Here is a 20938-nt window from a genome sequence, read left to right on the forward strand (position 1 = left end):
CCAGAACAACAGCAAAGGACCTTGTGAAGATGCTGGAGAAAACAGGTACACAAGTGTCTATATCCACAGTAAAACGAGTCCTATATCGACATAAACTGAAAGGCCGCTAAGCAAGGAAGAAGCTACTGCTCCAAAACCGTCATAAAAAAGCCAAACTACTAACTGCACATGGGGACAAAGATCGTACTTTTTGGAGAAATGTCCTCTGGTCTGATGAAACAAAAATAGAACTGTGTTTGGAGGAAAAAGGGGGAGGCTTGCAAACTGAAGAAAACCAATCGTGAAGCACGGGGGTGGCAGCATCATGTTGTGGGGGTGGCAGCATCATGTTGTGGGGGTGCTTTGCTGCAGGAGGGACTGGTGCACTTCACAAAATAGATGGCATCATGAAGCTGGAAAATTATGTGGATGTATTGAAGCAACATCTCAAGACATCAGTAGGAAGTTAAAGGTTGGTCGCAAATGGGTCTTCCAAATGCACTTTAAACACCAGAGGAGGAGGCTGGTGGGTGGATATATAGGAGGACGGTCTCATTGGCTAGAACGGAATGAATGGAACCGTATCAAACACATGAAATCCATTCCATCCATCATCTCCGTCAACCAGAAGTAAAATTATAATCTGCCCACCAGCCTCCCGTGCTACACACACACACACACCTGCTGCTACCAGACTCTTATTATACTGCTCAATTTATACACTGTCCCCTTATCCCCCTTCCCCAATACATGTGTACATTTTGGACTATTAATTGTGCTTTCCTGTATTATACTTACGATAAAAAGTTATTATATTCTACTGAGCCATTTATTTTATATTCGTATTATTATTTTTTATTATTTCGTACTGTTGTTTCATTGTCGCGAAGGAAACTGCAAGTAAGTAATTAGTTGGATGATGTATACCATGTGTATCCTGTACAAAACTTGAAACTTGACTCACCTCGAGTCTGCCAAACTCACAGGCCAGGTCCAGAGGAGTCTTGTTGGCCTTGTTCACCAGACAGGGATTAGACTGGTGCTGGAGTAAAATCTCAGACTGATGCAGAGAGAGGGGAGAGGAGAGGGGGAGGGGAGACAGGGGGGATAGAGAGAGAGAGGGGAGAGGAGAGAGGGGGGATGGGGAGAGGGGGAGAGGAGAGAGGGGGGATGGAGAGGAGAGAGAGGAGACGGGGAGGGGAGAGAGGAGAGGGGAGAGGGGGGATGGAGAGGAGAGAGACAAGAGGGGAGAGGAGAGGAGAGAGGGGAGAGGAGAGAGGAGAGAGGGGAGGGGGGAGAGAGGAGAGAGGAGGGATAGAGAGAGAGAGGAGGGATAGAGAGCGAGAGAAGGGATAGAGAGAGAGAGGGGGGGAGGATAGAGAGAGGGGGGGGGGGACAGAGAAAGAGAGACAGACAGAGAGAAGAAAAAAAAGAGATAAAGCATGAATAAATATAATCCTTAAATAGATGCACAAGAAAACACCCTTCCCTAAAGCATCTCTGTGGTTTATCTTCTTCTACAGAGACGTGAGATCCTCAGGGCGACACCAGCACCAGTCCTAACAGGGGCTTCTATTACAGAGAAATACCTCTGGCTTTGTTTCTGTCCCTGCTTTGTCACACACAATACAATACCTCAGAACTCTCCATGACCAGGTATGTTGCTGTGTGTGAACCTACCTCACTACCTGGGTGTTAAAGACACTAAATACACACATTCTTTCTCCTTCCCAGTTAGTCTCAATACTTCACTCAGGGAATCTGTTATAAGATCCATTGCTGACCTGATCACATCATGTAGTATCTTTCACTCACTGACCCCTAACACACACACACACACACACACACACACACACACACACACACACACACACCTGGAAACACTATAGAGACACTCACTGATTCTTACCTGTGTGTAGTCCGGACAAATATTGAACCATCTCTCTGAGTTGATTATTCTTTTTTTTTTACCTTTATTTAACCAGGTAGGCCAGTTGAGAACACCTTTATTTAACCAGGTAGGCCAGTTGAGAACACCTTTATTTAACCAGGTAGGCCAGTTGAGAACACCTTTATTTAACCAGGTAGGCCAGTTGAGAACACCTTTATTTAACCAGGTAGGCCAGTTGAGAACACCTTTATTTAACCAGGTAGGCCAGTTGAGAACACCTTTATTTAACCAGGTAGGCCAGTTGAGAACACCTTTATTTAACCAGGTAGGCCAGTTGGGAACACCTTTATTTAACCAGGTAGGCCAGTTGAGAACACCTTTATTTAACCAGGTAGGCCAGTTGAGAACACCTTTATTTAACCAGGTAGGCCAGTTGAGAACACCTTTATTTAACCAGGTAGGCCAGCTGAGAACAAGTTCTCATTTACAACTGCGACCTGGCCAATATAAAGCAAAGCAGTGCGACACAAACAACAACACAGAGTTACACATAAACAAACGTACAGTCAATAACACAATAGAAAAATATATGTACAGTGTGTGCAAATGTAGAAGAGTAGAGAGGTAAGGCAATAAATAGGCCATAGAGGCGAAATAATTACGATTTAGCATTAACACAAGAGTGATAGATGTGCAGATGATGATGTGCAAGTAGAGATACTGGAGTGCAAAAGAGCAACAAAAGAAAACATGGGGATGAGGTAGTTGGGTATTTACAGATTCACTGTGCCTGTACACAGCCATCAGTAACCTGCTCTGACAGGTGATGCTTAAAGTTAGAGAGGGAGATATATGACTCCAGCTTCAGTGATTTTTTGCACTTCGTTCCAGTCATTGGCAACAGAGAACTGGAAGGAAAGGCAGCCAAAGGAAGTGTTGGCTTTGGGGATGACCAGTGAAATATACCTGCGGAAGCGTGTGCTGCAGGTGGGTGTTGCTATGGTGACCAGTGAGCTGAGATAAGGTGGGGATTTACCTAAAAATACTTATAGATTACCTGGAGCCAGTGGCGAATATGTAGTGAGGGCCAGCCAATGAGAGCATACAGGTCGCAGTGGTGGGTAGTATGTGGGGCTTTGGTGACAAAACAGATGGCACTGTGATAGACTACATCCAGTTTGCTGAGTAGAGTGTTGGAGGATATTTTGTAAATGACATCGCCAAAGTCAAGGATCGGTAGGATAGTCAGTTTTACGAGGGTATGTTTGGCAGCATGAGTGAAGGAGGCTTTGTTGCAAAATAGGAAGCCGATTCTAGATTTAATTGTGGATTGGAGATGCTTAATGTGAGTCTGGAAGGAGGGTTTACAGTCTAACCAGACCCATAGGTATTTGTAGTTGTCCACATATTCTAAGTCAGAACCGTCCAGAGTAGTGATGCTAGTCGGGCAGCAGGGTGCGGGCAGCAATCGGTTGAAGAGCATGCACTTAGTTTTACTAGCATTTAAGAGCAGTTGGAGGCCACGGAAGGAGTGTTGTATGGCTTTGAAGATCTTTTTAAGGTTTGTTAGCACAGTGTCCAAAGAAGGGCCAGGTGTATACAGAATGGTGTCGTCTGCGTAGAGGTGGATCAGAGACTCACCAGCAGCAAGAGCGACATCATTGATATATGCAGAGAAAAGAGTCGGCCCGAGACTTGAACCCTGTGGCACCCCCATAGAGACTGCCAGAGGTCCGGACAACAGGCCCTCCAATTTGACACACTATCTGAGAAGTAGTTGGTGAACCAGGCGAGGCAGTCATTAGAGAGACCACGGTTGTTGAGTCTGCCGATAAGAATGAGGTGATTGACAGAGTAGAAAGCCTTGGCCAGGTCAATGAAGACGGCGGCACAGTACTGTCTTTTATCGATGGCGGTTATGATATCGTTTAGGACCTTGAGCGTGGCTGAGGTGCACCCATGACCAGCTCGGCAAACCGGATTGCATAGTGGAGAAGGTACGGTGGGATTCGAAATGGTCGGTGATCTGTTTGGTAACTTGGCTTTCGAGCATTTTAGAAAGGCAGGGCAGGATGGATATAGGTCTATAACAGTTTGGGTCTAGAGTGTCTCCCCCTTTGAAGAGGAGGATGACCGTGGCAGATGTTCACTCTTTGGGGATCTCAAACGATACAAAAGAGGATGAATAGGCTAGTAATAGGGGTTGCAAGAACATCAGCTGTCTGGACTTGGGTGAAGGAGAAGCGGGGCGGGCTTGGGCAAGTTGCTGCAGGGGGTGCTGAGATGTTGGCCGGGGTAGGGGTAGCCAGGTGGAAAGCATGGCCAGTCGTAAAAAAATGCTTATTGAAATAATCGATTATCAAAGATTTATCAGAGGTGTCAGTGTTTCCTATCCTCAATGCAGTGGGAAGCTGGGAGGATGTGCTCTTATTCTCAATGGATTTTACAGTGTCCCAAAACTTTTGGGAATTAGTGCTACAGGATGCAAATTTCTGTTTGAAAAAGCTAGCCTTTGCTTCCTAACTGACTGAGTATATTGGTTCCTGACTTCCCTGGAAAGTTGCATATCGCTGGGGCTATTCGATGCTTATACAGAATACCAAAGGATGTTTTTGTGCTGGTCAAGGGCTGTCAAGTCTGGGGTGAACCAAGGTTGAATGGGGCATGCTTATTTAAGATGGTGAGGAAAGCACTTTTAAAGAATAACCAGGCCTCCTCTACTGATGGAATGAAGTCAATATCCTTCAAAGATACCGGGGCAAGGACGATTAGAAAGTCCTGTTCCCTGAAGTGTTTTAGGGAGTGTTTGACAATGATGAGGGGTGGTCGGCTGACCGCAGACCCATTACTCACCCAGGCAATGAGGCAGTGATCGCTGAGATCCTGGTTGAAGACAGCAAAGGTGTATTTAGAGGGCAAATTGGTCAGGATGATATCTAAGAGGGTGCCCATGGTTACGGATTTAGGGTTGTAGCTGGTAGGCTCCTTGATAATTTGTATGAGATTGAGGGCATCTAGCTTAGATTGTAGGACGGCCGGGCTGTTAAGCATGCCCCAGTTTATGTCACTTAACAGTGAGAACTCTGAAGATAGATAGGGGGCAATCAATTCACATATCATGTCCAGGGCACAACTGGGGGCTGAAGGAGGTCTATAACAAGCGGCAAAGGTGAGAGACTTGTTTCTGGAAAGGTGGATTTTTAATAGTAGAAGCTCAAATTGTTTGGGCACAGACCTGGACAGTATGACAGAACTCTGCAGGCTATATATGCAGTAGATTGCAACTCTGCCCCCTTCGGCAGTTCCATCTTGTCAGAAAATGTTATAGTTAGGGATGGACATTTCTGGATTTTTGATGGCCTTCCTAAGCCAGGATTCAGACACGGCTAGGACATCCGGGTTGGCGGGTTGGCGGAGTGTGCTAAAGCAATGAATAAAATAAACTAAGGGGGGAGGCTTCTAACATTAACATGCATGAAACCAAGGCTTCTACGGTTACAGAAGTCAACAAATGAGAGGGATTGGAGTGGTGCTGGGGGCTGCAGGGGTTAACCTCTACATCACCAGAGGAACAGAGGAGGAGTAGGAAAAGGGTACTGCTAAAGGCTATAAGAACTGGTCGTCTAGTGTATTCGGAACAGAGAGTAAAAGGAGCAGATTTCTGCGTGCGGAAGAATAGATTCAAGGCATAATGTACAGACAAGGGTATGGTAGGGTGTGAGTACAGTGGATGTAAACCTAGGCATTGAGTGACGATGAGAGAGGTTTTGCCTCTAGAGGCCCCATTTAAGCCAGGTGAGGTCACCGCATGTGTGGGGGGGAGGTGGAACAAAAATTATAGATAAGGCTGGAGGCTCTACAGTGAAATAAGACAATAATCCCTAACCAAAACAGCAATAGACAAGGCATATTGACATTAGGCATGTGTAGCCGAGTGATCATAGGCTCCAGTGAGTAACTAGGCGAGCTGGAGACAAGGCGATTCAGACAGCTAGCGGGCCGGGGTTAGCAGGCTAGCAGAAGGGCCTACGGGGACGTTGCAACGGGAGAGCCTGTTGAAACCACCTCGTACGGTTACGTCGGCAGACCAGTCATGATGGATTGGCGGGGCTCAGTGTCGGCAGTAAAGGGTCCAGGCCAATTGGCAAAAGAGGTATTGCAGCACAAGAATTGGCCGATGGACCTCTTCGGCTAGCCGGGAGATGGGCCTAGCTCAAGGCTAACTGGTTCTTGCTTCGGGACAGAAACATTAGCCAGGAGTAGCCACTCGGATAGCAGCTAACTAGCTGCGATGATCCGGTGTAAAGATTCAGAGTTTGCGGTAGGAATCCGGAGATGTGGTAGAGAAAAAGCAGTCCGATATGCTCTGGGTTGATATTGCACTGTGTAGGCCGGCAGGAATTGACTGGGCTGAGGCTGGCTGATGTCCGAGTTAACGGTGATGACCGCTAGCAGTAGCTAACTGACTACTAGCTAGTCGCTAGTTAGCTGGCTAGCTGCTGATGGGGGTTCTAAAGTATAAAAAAATAGCAGATGCATACCAGATTGGGTGAGGCGGGTTGCAGGAGAGTATGTTCAGTCCATAGATGGAAATTGAGATTTAAAAAATGTAAAAATATACACTAAATATATATAAAGAAAACGATATATACACGGGACAAGACAAAACAAGCCATCTTGGAATCAAAAAAGGAATAATTAGTCATTTGTCTGTATGTGTCTGCATCTGGTTGTGTTTAACTATTCTTGCGGGGACCAGAAGTTCCAACAAGAATAGTTAACAAACCAAAATTGTTTGTAAACAAACTAAATTTGTCCCCATAAGGTCAAATACTATTTCTAGGGGATTTAGGTTTAAGGTTAGAATTAGTGTTAGGGTTATATTTACGTTAAGGGTTAGGGAAAATAGGATTCTGTGTGTGTGCGCGAGAATGCGTCTGTTCATGTGTACTCACCACCTGGTAGTGTCCGTACTGTGCAGACAGGTGTAGAGGTATGTGTCCGTCCTGTGACAGTGTGTTAACAGAGGCTCCAGCTCTCAGCAGCAGCAACACAGAGTCAGCTTTACCCTGCCAAGCTGCATAATGTAGCGGACGCATACCTAGAGAGAAAGAAAGAGAGACAGAGAGAGAGAGATACAGAGAGAGAGACAGACAGAGAGAGAGACAGACAGAGAGAGAGACAGAGAGACAGAGAGACAGAGACGGTAAGTTAGAAGACTGAAAAATTAAAGGGGCAATGTGGGATAGTTTATTTTATTTACCAAAAGAAGTGGCAGTGCCAACTCTTTTTTTTTTTACAATAACAGATTTACCCTTTAATTAATGACATGTATTACTTGTTTATAATGGTTCGTACGTGTCTTAAAACAGTTTTATAACAGCTTATAACCTCTCACCATTAATGTCTTTGATGTCCACCGTGGCCTGAGCCTCCAGTAGTAGTGACAGCAGCTCAGTGGTGCCTGTTAGAGCTGCATGGTGTAACGCTGAAAACCTGAGAGAGAGAAGAGGGGGGGAGGGGGAGGAGAGAAGGGATGGGGAGGGAGGGAGGGAAAGTCCATTGTCACACTACTACTTATTTGCTGGGAATATTCTGGCTTAGAAACAGGTCTTCCCCTTTCCCCTGGTTGGGGGGGGGGGGGGGGGGGGGGGGGGGGGGTGTTCCAGGGTGAAATGAGTCTGCCATAAACAGAGAGGGTATACATCTAACTGAGGACTTCACAGGAGGTGAGCCTTCAGCCTTCCAGCCCCAACCTTAAACCAAGGACCAGGTCCAAGCACCTGGGAACGAACTGACCAAGGTACATCCCAAATGGCACCCGAGTCCTGATAATGGGCCCTGGTCAAAAGTAGTGCACTACACAGGCAATAGGGTGCCATTTAAGATGCATGCCAAGAACAACAACCTCCATAACAATTTAGTATCAACAAGCTGGAGAAAAAATAAATAAAAAATAAACTTATGATTGCAAGTAATATTTCAACTCAAGCATTGTAGGGTACCATGAAATGCTCTCATGTTGTGTGTTTGTGTGAGTGTGTGTGTGTGTGTGTGTGTGTGTCAGGGTACTGGTTGGCTGAATGACTGGAGTAAGGACAGTGATACAGCACACACACACTTGGAGCCTTCCTTCTATAATAAACTCTGCAAAAAAAGAAATGGCCCTTTTTCAGGACCCTGTCTTTCAAAGATAATTCGTAAAAATCCAAATAACTTCACAGATCTTCATTGTAAAGGGTTTAAACACTGTTTCCCATGCTTGTTCAATGAACCATAAACAATTAAATTAACATGCACCTGTGGAATGGTCGTTAAGACAGTAACAGCTTACAGACGGTATGCAATTAAGGTCACAGTTATGAAAACTAAGGACACTAAAGAGGCCTTTCTACTGACTCTGAAAAACACCAAAAGAAAGATGCCCAGGGTCCCTGATCATCTGCGTGAGTGTGCCTTAGGCATGCTGCAAGGAGGCACGAGGACTGCAGATGTGGCCAGGGCAATACATTGCAATGTCCGTACTGTGAGACGCCTAAGACAGCACTACAGGGAGACAGGACGGACAGCTGATTGTCCTCGCAGTGGCAGACCACGTGTAACAACACCTGCACAGGATCGGTACATCCGAACATCACAGCTGCGGGACAGCTACAGGATGGCAACAACAACTGCCCGAGTTACACCAGGAACGCACAATCCCTCCATCAGTGCTCAGACTGTCCGCAATAGGCTGAGAGAGGTCCTCACCAGACATCACCGGCTACAACGTTGCCTACGGGCACAAACCCACCGTCACTGGACCAAACAGGACTGGCAGAAAGTGCTCTTCACTGATGAGTCGCGTTTTTGTCTCACCAGGGGTGATGGTCAGATTCGCATTTATCGACGAAGGAATGAGCGTTACACCGAGGCCTGTACTCTGGAGCGGGATCGATTTGGAGGTGGAGGGTCCGTCATGGTCTGGGGCGGTGTGTCACAGCAGTATCGGACTGAGTTTATTGTCATTGCTGTCAATCTCAACGCTGTGCGTTACAGGGAAGACATCCTCCTCCCTCATGTGGTACCCTTCCTGCAGGCTCATCCTGACATGACCCTCCAGCATGACAATGCCACCAGCCATAGTGCTCGTTCTGTACGTGATTTCCTGCAAGACAGGAATGTCAGTGTTCTGCCATGGCCAGTGAAGAGCCTGGATCTCAATCCCATTGAGCACGTCTGGGACCTGTTGGATCAGAGGGTGAGGGCTAGGGCCATTCCCCCAGAAATGTCCAGGAACTTGCAGGTGCCTTCGTAGAAGAGTGGGATATCATCTCACAGAAATAACTGGCAAATCTGGTCCAGTCCATGAGGAGGAGATGCACTGCCGTACTTAATGCAGCTGGTGGCCACACCAGATACTGACTGTGACTTTTGATTTTGTCTGTGGAACGTGTTCAGTTTATGTCTCAGTTGTTGAATCTTGTTATGTTCATACAAATATTTACACGTTTAAGTTGGCTGAAAATAAACGCAGTTGACAGTGAGAGGAGGTTTCTTTTTTTTGCTGAGTTTATATGGTTTTATCAAAGCGACTTACAGCGGAGTCACGCGTGAATATATTTCACGTTTGGGTGGTCGTGCAAATCAAACCCACCATCTCTACCAACTGAGCTACAGAGGACCACACACACCGTACACCACAGAATAAAGCTAGGATTATTTCATATCCGAAATTCTGCCATGGGGAAGTTTGTGCAGTGAATCTGTGATGGTGGGTGGGAATAGGGGCCCTCGAGTGGTGCAGGGGTCTAAGGCACTGCATCTCAGTGCCACAGGCGTCACTACAGACTGTGGTTCGATCCCGGGCTATATCACAACCGGCAGTGATTGGGAGTCCCGTAGGGTGGTGCACGATTGGCTCAGCGTCGTCCGTATTAGGCGAGGGTTCGGCCCGGGGTAGGCCATCATAGTATAATAATAATTTGTTCTTAACTGGACTTGCCTAGTTAAATAAAGGTTAAATAAATAAAACTAGGATCGAGTCATGTTCAGTATGAGTGTGCAAGGTTGCGTCCCAAATAGTACCCTATTCCTCTATAGTCTTGGCTAAAAGTAGTGCCCTATATAGGGACAAGGGTGCCATTTGGGAGTGTTTAACAGTATCTAACTGGTGATCTACAAATTGGAAGTTTCATTGTTTTGACCTGCCTGGTACTTAGTCAGATAAACATCCGTCCATATCAACCATGTCTCATCTGTCTGTTTTCACTCCTTTAAATCCCCTGCCCCCCTCCCCCTATCTCTCTCCATGCTGAGTGAGTGTTGATTTAGGGTGACTGGTCACTGTTTGTTCACCTCCCACTTCTTCCTTGTGGTCCCTAGGCATCATTCTATCATGCCCCCTCTTGCTTAAAAAAACATGCACGCACACGCACACAGACAGAAAAACACACACTCCCACAGGCACACGCACACAGACAGAAAAACACACACTCCCACAGGCACACGCACACAGACAGAAAAACACACACTCCCACAGGCACACGCACACAGACAGAAAAACACACACTCCCACAGGCACACGCACACAGACAGAAAAACACACACTCCCACAGGCACACGCACACAGACAGAAAAACACACACTCCCACATGCACACGCACACACACTGTGTCTGGTCTGTCTGCATACAGGTGTGACTGGGTGGTAAGTCCACAGTGAGAACCGACCACAACAGGCATCCGATAAAGATGAAGACCATGTCAAATCAAATCCAGAGTTACTTTTCCTCCACAGACATGGATTGCATTCCTTTGAGCCAAATAAGTACAGAGAGAGGATAAACCTCAGCTATGCAAACACAAGTCCATCTAACTGACTCACACTCATTAGGAAACACATGCACACACACATCTCTTACCCATCTAAGTCCTGATAGTTGATGTTGAGCCTCTTTGTGGAGCCCAGCAACTCTGAAAAACAAAGAAGGGGGGGTGAAGGGATGGATGGAAGGAGAGAGGGAAGGAGAGAGGGAAGGAGAGAGGGAAGGAGAGAGGGAAGGAGAGAGGGAAGGAGAGAGGGAAGGGATGGAAGGAGGGATGGAAGGAAGGAGGGAGGGGGAGATGGAAAAAGGATTTGGTGACATTTGTCTTTTCAACAGAACGCCTAGTGATCTTCCATCACGGCAGGGTCTCTCGGTTTTCACAGCAAGAGCTCACATGTTCCTCTCTTTCTTCATCACTCGTTCCTGAAATAACATGTCAGAATGGCTGGAGGTTGCTCCCACTCGCTTCTCGCATACAGTGTTATGACAAAATTCTGCCAGCTGACTGAAAACGAAACGGTTTTTATTCCATGCAAGCAATTCCCCCTAACTGAACCAGACTCCTCCTTAGCCTGCTCCAGATCAGTTGCTTCAGCGAACTTCTGTCCGCTCTTATGCCAATCACATACGGATAGTCCGAGGAATTGATTGGCTAAAGCACATACCTTGGACAAGGCTTCCTATCCTAATAGCTGACTTACCCCACAGCAGCCACATTGCCACTTGCCCTGGGCGAACAAGAGTACTTGTCCTAGGTATTAGTGTCTAGTGAACAAGAGTACTTGTCCTAGGCATTAGTGTCTAGTGAACAAGAGTACTTGTCCTAGGCATTAGTGTCTAGTGAACAAGAGTACTTGTCCTAGGCATTAGTGTCTAGTGAACAAGAGTACTTGTCCTAGGCATTAGTGTCTAGTGAACAAGAGTACTTGTCCTAGGCATTAGTGTCTAGTGAACAAGAGTACTTGTCCTAGGTATTAGTGTCTAGTGAACAAGAGTACTTGTCCTAGGTATTAGTGTCTAGTGAACAAGAGTACTTGTCCTAGGTATTAGTGTCTGGTGAACAAGAGTACTTGTCCTAGGCATTAGTGTCTAGTGAACAAGAGTACTTGTCCTAGGCATTAGTGTCTAGTGAACAAGAGTACTTGTCCCATATTTTCTCCTCTCTGACTTCCCTGTAGCCAATAATTTTGTTACGTTATCCTTATTCATTAATTCAATCAATCAATCAATCCAGTCCTACCTCCACTCATTCCCTACTGTACATTCTACCCCTCAGCTCCAGGGGCCTTTCCAGGCTCAGACACCCCATCTAAAGCCCTTCTCTCTGGGAATTGACTCCTCTGCTAGCCCTGCTCTCAGAGCCAAGCTCCAGCCTCAATGAGCCCATACCCAGTCTCTCATTCAGCAGGGACCATTCTTCCAACTCTGGCCTCTCTCACTGGGCCATGCACAAGAATGTGTGCGCACGCACGCGCACGCGCACACACACACACACACACACACACACACACACACACACACACGTGTGTGAATGTTGTGAACAGTAGAATAAATGGATCCTCAGACAGATCTCTTGGCATTGGTTTCAATCAATCAATGAAACAGAACTTGTATTCTATTCCATCCCTACTGAACATTAACAGTGAATTCCTCCTCACTATCAGCTCTGTCAATGAGGCTACTGTCTCACCAACTGCTTTTGACTCATGATATTAAAAAGGGACACTTCAGGATTTTGGCAAAATCTTCCCCAGAGTCGGATGAACTCGTGGATACCATTGTTATCTCTGCGTGCCGACTCTGGGGAAGTAATGTAGATCCCAAAGTATCCCAAAGTATCCCTTTAAACCCAACCAAAAGTTATCAGATTTCTTCATGGCAGTTTAAATGATGATTTCATGTTTCTACAGTGACAGGATAGTTCCACTTACACTGGGCGCGAGTACACACACACACACACACACACACACGAAGAAACACACACAAGGCAGCTTGCCAAGTGGGGCCTAAACCACCCCAATGACAGCGAGAGAACAGAGCCTTTAAGAGTTCTAGTTAGAACATGAGCCAACATTCCAGACATAGAAGAAGGGAGAGAGAGAGGAAGAGAGATTCTTTCTCTGGAAACAGTTGCTTCCTTCTCAATTAAAAAGGTGGAGAGCTCTGGCTGACATCACGGTACAGTAAATTACTGCATCTTCAACGGACTGTGTGTGTGTGTGTCAGTCTCCCCTTACAGCGCGTCACACCCAAAATCATCATCTGTAATGCAAAACCACAAAACCACTCACCATGGCCTGCGGGTGTGTTCTACACTAGGAACTTCAGGGAAACACAATACCAACATCTAAAAGGTATGTTGGATACACACTGGCTACAGCAGGGCCATTGAGAGTTGGCACCAAGTACAAATGCAGGTGAGGAAAACGAGACTGTGAAATCTAACCCAGTCAAGCCTCATTGGCCTTCAATCACCTCACCTAAAAGGCTGTGTGTGTGTGTTATGTTGGTGCAGCAGGAAGATGACTGGTTTCCAGTGTCTGTATGAAAGCCTGGCTGTAAACATGTCACAGCACATAGTGACGTCAGGTTAGTATTGTGGCAATGAAACAAAACACCAAGCAGATTTAACTTCTTTAGGAAAACAGCCCTAATGTTGGTAACAAACATCATTATGTTGTCATCCAGAGTCACATGTATTTATTTAACAAGCTACAGCACACAGCAGGTTTTAAAAAGGACAACTGAAATTTAAATACTGGCGTCGTCACAGCCCTAGTGACAGGAAGCCTAGCGATTGGGCCACTAACCGAAAGGTCGCTTGTTCGAATCCCTGAGTCGACAAGGTTAAAAATATTTTTTTTAATCGATGTTCCCTTAAGCAAGGCACTTCACCTTAATTGCTCCTGTGATTTCCTCTGAAGAAGAAAGTATGCTAAATGAATGACATTGATTTTACACATTGGTTATGTGGTTGGCTTCAGGTGTGGTGCTAGTCACAATAACATACAGTTCCAGTCATGGGTTTGGACTCGAGGTCGACCGGTGGCCGATTAATTAGGGACGATTTCAAGTTTTCATAACAATCGGGAATCGGGATTTTTGGGCGCCGATTTGCCGATTTATTTATTATTTTTTGATACCTTTATTTAACTAGGCAAGTCAGTTAAGAACGCATTCTTATTTTCAATGACGGCCTAGGAACAGTGGGTTAACTGCCTTGTTCAGAACGACAGATGTTCACCTTGTCAGCTCGGGGGATCCAATCTTGCAACCTTACAGTTAACTAGTCCAACGCAATAACGACCTGCCTCTCTCTCGTTGCCCTCCACAAGGAGACTGAATGTTACGCGAATACAGTAAGCCAAGGTAAGTTGCTAGCTAGCATTAAACTTATCATCTTATAAAAAACAATCATAATCACTAGTTAACTACACATGGTTGATGATATTACTAGATATTATCTAGCGTGTCCTGCGTTGCATATAATCTGACTGAGCATACAAGTATCTGACTGAGCGGTGGTAGGCAGAAGCAGGCGCGTAAACATTCATTCAAACAGCACTTTTGTGCGTTTTGCCAGCAGCTCTTCGTTGTGCGTCTAGCATTGCGCTGTTTATGACTTCAAACCTATCAACTCCCGAGATGAGGCTGGTGTAACCGAAGTGAACTGGCTAGCTAGTTAGCGCGCTCTAACTAGAGGGACGGAAGCTATACTGTTACACTGGCAATACTAAAGTGCCTATAAGAACATCCAATAGTCAAAGGTTAATGAAATACAAATGGTATAGAGGGAAATAGTCCTATAATAACTACAACCTAAAACGTCTTACCTGGGAATATTGAAGACTCGTGTTAAAAGGAACCACCAGCTTTCATATGTTCTCATGTTCTGAGCAAGGAACTGAAACGTTAGCTTTCTTACATGGCACATATTGCACTTTTACTTTCTTCTCCAACACTTTGTTTTTGCATTATTTAAACCAAATTGAAAATGTTTCATTATTTATTTGAGGCTAAATTGATTTTATTGATGTATTATATTAAGTTAAAATAAGTGTTTATTCAGTATTGTTGTAATTGTCATTATTACAAATACATTTTCGGTGTTGAAATATCATAATCGGTCGTCCTCTAGTTTGGACACAGCTCGTCATTCAAGGGTTGTTCTTTAATTTGTACTATTTTCTACATTGTAGAATAATAGTGAAGACATCAACACAATGAAACAACACATGGAATCATGTAGTAACCAAAGTGTTAAACAGTCTTGAAGGAGTTGGCACAAACAGTATGCTGAGCACTTGTTGGCTGCTTTTCCCCTCTGGTCTTATTCAACATTTCTGGTGTTACAGCCTGAATTCAAAATGAAAAGTAAAAACAATTCTCATCCATCTACACACAATACCTCATAATGACAATGTGAAAACATGCATTTAGACATTTTTGAATAATTTATTGAAACTTAAATACATAAATATCTCGTTTACATACAGTGCCTTGCGAAAGTATTCGGCCCCCTTGAACTTTGCGACCTTTTGCCACATTTCAGGCTTCAAACATAAAGATATAAAACTGTATTTTTTGTGAAGAATCAACAACAAGTGGGACACAATCATGAAGTGGAACGACATTTATTGGATATTTCAAACTTTTTTAACAAATCAAAAACTGAAAAATTGGGCGTGCAAAATTATTCAGCCCCTTTACTTTCAGTGCAGCAAACTCTCTCCAGAAGTTCAGTGAGGATCTCTGAATGATCCAATATTACCTAAATGACTAATGATGATAAATACAATCCACCTGTGTGTAATCAAGTCTCCGTGTAAATGCACCTGCACTGTGATAGTCTCAGAGGTCCGTTAAAAGCGCAGAGAGCATCATGAAGAACAAGGAACACACCAGGCAGGTCCGAGATACTGTTGTGAAGAAGTTTAAAGCCGGATTTGGATACAAAAAGATTTCCCAAGCTTTAAACATCCCAAGGAGCACTGTGCAAGCGATAATATTGAAATGGAAGGAGTATCAGACCACTGCAAATCTACCAAGACCTGGCCGTCCCTCTAAACTTTCAGCTCATACAAGGAGAAGACTGATCAGAGATGCAACCAAGAGGCCCATGATCACTCTGGATGAACTGCAGAGATCTACAGCTGAGGTGGGAGACTCTGTCCATAGGACAACAATCAGTCGTATATTGCACAAATCTGGCCTTTATGGAAGAGTGGCAAGAAGAAAGCCATTTCTTAAAGATATCCATAAAAAGTGTTGTTTAAAGTTTGCCACAAGCCACCTGGGAGACACACCAAACATGTGGAAGAAGGTGCTCTGGTCAGATGAAACCAAAATTGGACTTTTTGGCAACAATGCAAAACGTTATGTTTGGCGTAAAAGCAACACAGCTGAACACACCATCCCCACTGTCAAACATGATGGTGGCAGCATCATGGTTTGGGCCTGCTTTTCTTCAGCAGGGACAGGGAAGATGGTTAAAATTGATGGGAAGATGGATGGAGCCAAATACAGGACCATTCTGGAAGAGAACCTGATGGAGTCTGCAAAATACCTGAGACTGGGACGGAGATTTGTCTTCCAACAAGACAATGATCCAAAACATAAAGCAAAATCTACAATGGAATGGTTCAAAAATAAACATATCCAGGTGTTAGAATGGCCAAGTCAAAGTCCAGACCTGAATCCAATCGAGAATCTGTGGAAAGAACTGAAAACTGCTGTTCACAAATGCTCTCCATCCAACCTCACTGAGCTCGAGCTGTTTTGCAAGGAGGAATGGGAAAAAATTTCAGTCTCTCGATGTGTAAAACTGATAGAGACATACCCCAAGCGACTTACAGCTGTAATCGCAGCAAAAGGTGGCGCTACAAAGTATTAACTTAAGGGGGCTGAGTAATTTTGCACGCCCAATTTTTCAGTTTTAGATTTGTTAAAAAAGTTTGAAATATCCAGTAAATGTCGTTCCACTTCATGATTGTGTCCCACTTGTTGTTGATTCTTCACAAAAAAATACAGTTTTATATCTTTGTATTTGAAGCCTGAAATGTGGCAAAAGGTCGCAAAGTTCAAGGGGGCCGAATACTTTCGCAAGGCACTGTAAGTATTCACAGCCCTGAGCCCTTATCTATTTTACATGACTGGGAATACAGATATACAGCTGTTAGTCACAGATATCTTAAGGGGAAAAAAATGGGCCTCACAATGGGCCTCAGAATCTCGTCACGGTATTTCTGTACATTCAAATTGCCATCGATAAACTGCAATTGGGTTCGTTGTCCATAGCTTATTCCTGTCCATACCATAACCCCACTGCCACAATGGGCACTCTGCTCACAACGTTGACGTCAGCAAACTGCTTGCCCACACGACGCCATACACATTATCTGCGGTTTTGAGGCCGTTTGGACATACTGCCAAATTCACTAAAACGAGGTTGGAGGCGGCTTATGGTAGAGAAATTAACATTAAATTATCTGGTAACTGCTCTGGTAGACATTCCTGCAGTCAGCATGCCAAATGCATGCCCCCGCAAAACTTGAGACATATGTGGCAATGTATTGTGTGACAAAACTGCACATTTAAGAGTCGCCTTTTACTGACCCCAGCACAAGGGGCACCTGTGTAATGATCAGCTTCTTGATATGCCACACCTGTCAGGTGGCTGGATTAAGAAGAAGGAGAGAAGCTCACTAACAGGGATGTAAACAAATTTGTGCACAAAATATGAGAGAAATCAGCTTTTTGTACATATGGACATCTTTTATTTTTAATAGGCACCCTATTCATCATTTTGTTCAGCGTAATAACTTTACCATGCTCAAACGGATAATCAAGGTCTGCTTTTCTTATTTTTACCCATCTACCAATAGGTGCCATTCTTTGCGAGGCATTGGAAAACCTCTATGTTCTTTGTGGTTGATTCGGTGTTTGAAATTCACTGCTCAACTGAGGGACCTTACAGATAATTGTATGTGTGGGGTACAGAGATGAGGCAGATTCAAAAATCACGTTAAACACTATTATTGTGAGTCCATGCAACTAAATATGTGGCAAATTCTTTAGGCCTGCCACAATAAAGCAATGTTCACATCTGGGGTAGCAACACCCATCTGCAGCTCACGTCGTCCTGCTTTGCCTGGCTGCATTTTGATAGGTGAATAAACGTTTTAAGTCGGACACTGACAAGCAGATCAGATCGACTGAGAGCAGGTGGGGGAAAGGTGAATGTAATTAAATAGAAGTACGACGTGAGCTTCAGATGAGTGTTGCTACCCCAGATATGGACATGCTGTTTCTACAGAGTTGGGTGGTGTTTATATCTGACGTTTATCCATTAAGTCTTTATTAAAAACACTAGCTATGAGTTCCAAATGGCACCCTACTTTTGACCAGAGTCCTATCGGGAAGGGTAGGGTGCCATATTCCAGAACATACCGTCAGCAAGCCCAGATGTTTGTAGTTAATATTCACAGACACATTCAAGGTATGCAAAGAATGACACCTTTATTTAATTTGAACTTTCAGTTCATTTCCACCTGAAGGTGAATGTTCAAGTAGGGTTGTGGTGGTGGCATCCTAAGGCCTCAACATAACTAAATCTGTATTCAAACATACCTTGTCCTTACTTGTGAGAATGTGCATGTACTGTAGCTAATCTAAACAACAGTAGGCTACTGCTGCTAGTTACAAGTATCTATTAAACAAGCCTATATAGAATATATACATAGTGTACAAAACACCTGCTCTTTCCATGAAAGACTGACCAGGTGAATCCAAGTGAAAGCTATGATCCCTTATTGATGTCACCTGTTAAATCCACTTCAATCAGTGTAGATGAGAATGGGCAAGCCAAAAGATTTAAGTGCCTTTGAACAGGGTATGTAGTAGGTGCCGGGCGCACCGGTTCGAGTGTGTCAAGAACTGCATCACTGCTGGGTTTTTCACGCCCAACAGTTTCTCGTGTGTATCAAGAATGGTCCACCACCCAAAGTACATCCAGTGAACTTGACAACTGTGAGAAGCATTAGAGTCAACATGGGCCAGCATCCCTGTGGAACGTTTTTGACACCTTGTGTCCATGCCCCGACAAACTGAGGCTGTTCTGAGGGGTGCAACTCAATATTAGGAAGGTGAGGTGTTCCTAATGTTTTGTACACTCAGTGTATAGTGTGTAGCTTTAATAAGGATACAGCCAGGGCAGGTGTTAGGACTAAGTTGTGCTGGCTGGCTGACATGACTGTGGGCAGATGGAGTCTCATAGCTGGCTAGAAGCCTGGAGAAGTGACCAAATCCCTGTGGCTCCCTGGCAATGTGATTATATTGTAGCCTCAGCCTTATACAGTACAGTTACAGTTCACTGCCTACCAACTACCAAGAGAGAGGCTACTATAGCACTAGCCATGTCTCAACCAACGGGATAGGAGTGAATTAGTCTGACACAATATACAGTCAGACATGCTACTGGGACAATGAAGTGTCCTTTCAATAAGGAGATGGGAAGAATGGACAAATGAACAAGAGAGAGAGAGAGAAAACAGCAAAACTTGCAGGGCCTAATTGTCATTCTGCCTCATTATCTTCCATTGATTATCTAGAGTCATTATTAGGATAGAGTCCTCTGTCTGTCTGGGACTGGTTGTTCTGGGTCTGATCGATCGACATGAGTGTCACCATCGGGTCAAGGCTAACCAATGGAAACATAGAGCACCAGTATCCCAATAACCCTTTCAGTGCCACACAGGCGCTCCAACACTGACAATGAGGGGAAGCAGGACACAATAGTGGTGTCACATATCTTTTTAAAATGTTTCTTTCTGGAATTACTAGATTCTTTCAGAAGTAGGACACAGGCTCTGTGTGAGCTAAATGGAAGTCCTAGTGAATGGAACTGCATGAAACGAATGGAACAGTTGGCACACATACAGTATTGTATTCCACCCGGTAGAAATATAATCCTTGAGTATGTTTACATGCACACTTTTAATTCAATATTAAACTGATTATGGCATGAGGCGGAGTTGGGAACTAGTCATGTAAACAATTTACTCTGCTTATCTTTTTTTTTTTTTTCTTTTAAATCGGCAAACGGTCAAAATTGAGGAAAGCACACACGGATTAAAAACACCTGGTTTTCTGAGCAATCTTTCAAATGATTAGGACATGTAAACAAGCTTCCTCTGCGTTCCAGCGGTGTATCTGATCTGTGCATGTGTTAGCACCGGTAGCCTCCCTTTGACGAGAGACTGAAAGTACGCATCTTAGAAATAGTTTTCACACATACAAACTTCAGAACGTCTGAAGTCAGAATATAATAGGCCTTGCATAATTAACATGGCCACTGTGGTAGCAACGTTTACTCTGATTGGTGAGCCAAGTCCCATCAGGAAGTCTGATCTCAGATGTGTCCACGGAACCAGGATCATTAGGGAAATTGTTCTTCTTGCAAAGCATGTAAACGTTTTAAACAATCTATTATATTAAATCTGACTATCCACAATAATCGTATTATTGAGTGCATGTGACTGTGCTCATTGAATACATCACTGTGATTTCCTACCTTGTCCATCTCTATCCAAAACGGAACTAGTCCAGAACGGAACAAAGTAACACTACTAAAAAGGAGTGCCATTTAATGAACATTCACAAGCTTAGTGAAGTCTAGATCAGCTTAACCTTGAACTGCTCCTGTTTCACCACGACATGACCCTCCATCTAACTGAGTCTGCCTTCCAAATGGCACCCTATTCCCTACATAGTACACGACCTGTAGGGACCCATAGGGCTCTGGTTGAAAGTAGTACACTATGTAGAAGACAGAACCTCAGATATATAACAATAGTTAACTATCTGGCTCTTCAACCAGTGAACTAAGGAAAGTACATCAGTGTCACTGAGGAAAAATACAAGTTTCCCATAAACTGGTGCAGATTCTGGAGCTAGTACTTCATCTACCTTGTCTGCGTGTCAAACGGCACCCTATTCCCTTTATATACTGAGACTTTACCTCCAGGCTCGTGTCTTTTACCTCCAGGCTCGTGCCTTTTACCTCCAGGCTCGTGCCTTTTACCTCCAGGCTCGTGCCTTTTACCTCCAGGCTCGTGCCTTTTACCTCCAGGCTCGTGCCTTTTACCTCCAGGCTCGTGCCTTTTACCTCCAGGCTCGTGCCTTTTACCTCCAGGCTCGTGCCTTTTACCTCCAGGCTCGTGCCTTTTACCTCCAGGCTCGTGCCTTTTACCTCCAGGCTCGTG

General features: G+C 44.6%; 1 protein-coding gene across 8 annotated transcripts in view; it reads right to left on the minus strand.

Annotated features, from left to right (window-relative positions):
- LOC110499540 (caskin-2) overlaps positions 1-20938 on the minus strand; it is a 77598-nt gene that overhangs the window by 28946 nt on the left and 27714 nt on the right. For all 8 annotated transcript variants that reach the window (XM_090213090.1, XM_036956287.2, XM_090213092.1 and 5 more), the window contains exons 4-7: positions 10773-10824; positions 7269-7366; positions 6826-6971; positions 944-1039 (exon numbers count right to left, since the gene is read on the minus strand). In XM_090213090.1, coding sequence (XP_090069216.1) covers positions 944-1039; positions 6826-6971; positions 7269-7366; positions 10773-10824 — 392 coding nt within the window. The remainder of the gene's footprint in view (positions 1-943; positions 1040-6825; positions 6972-7268; positions 7367-10772; positions 10825-20938) is intronic.

Source organism: Oncorhynchus mykiss, chromosome 20 (genome assembly GCF_057628025.1).
Source record: "Oncorhynchus mykiss isolate SJ-2025 chromosome 20, ASM5762802v1, whole genome shotgun sequence".
Taxonomy (NCBI): Eukaryota; Metazoa; Chordata; class Actinopteri; order Salmoniformes; family Salmonidae; genus Oncorhynchus; species Oncorhynchus mykiss.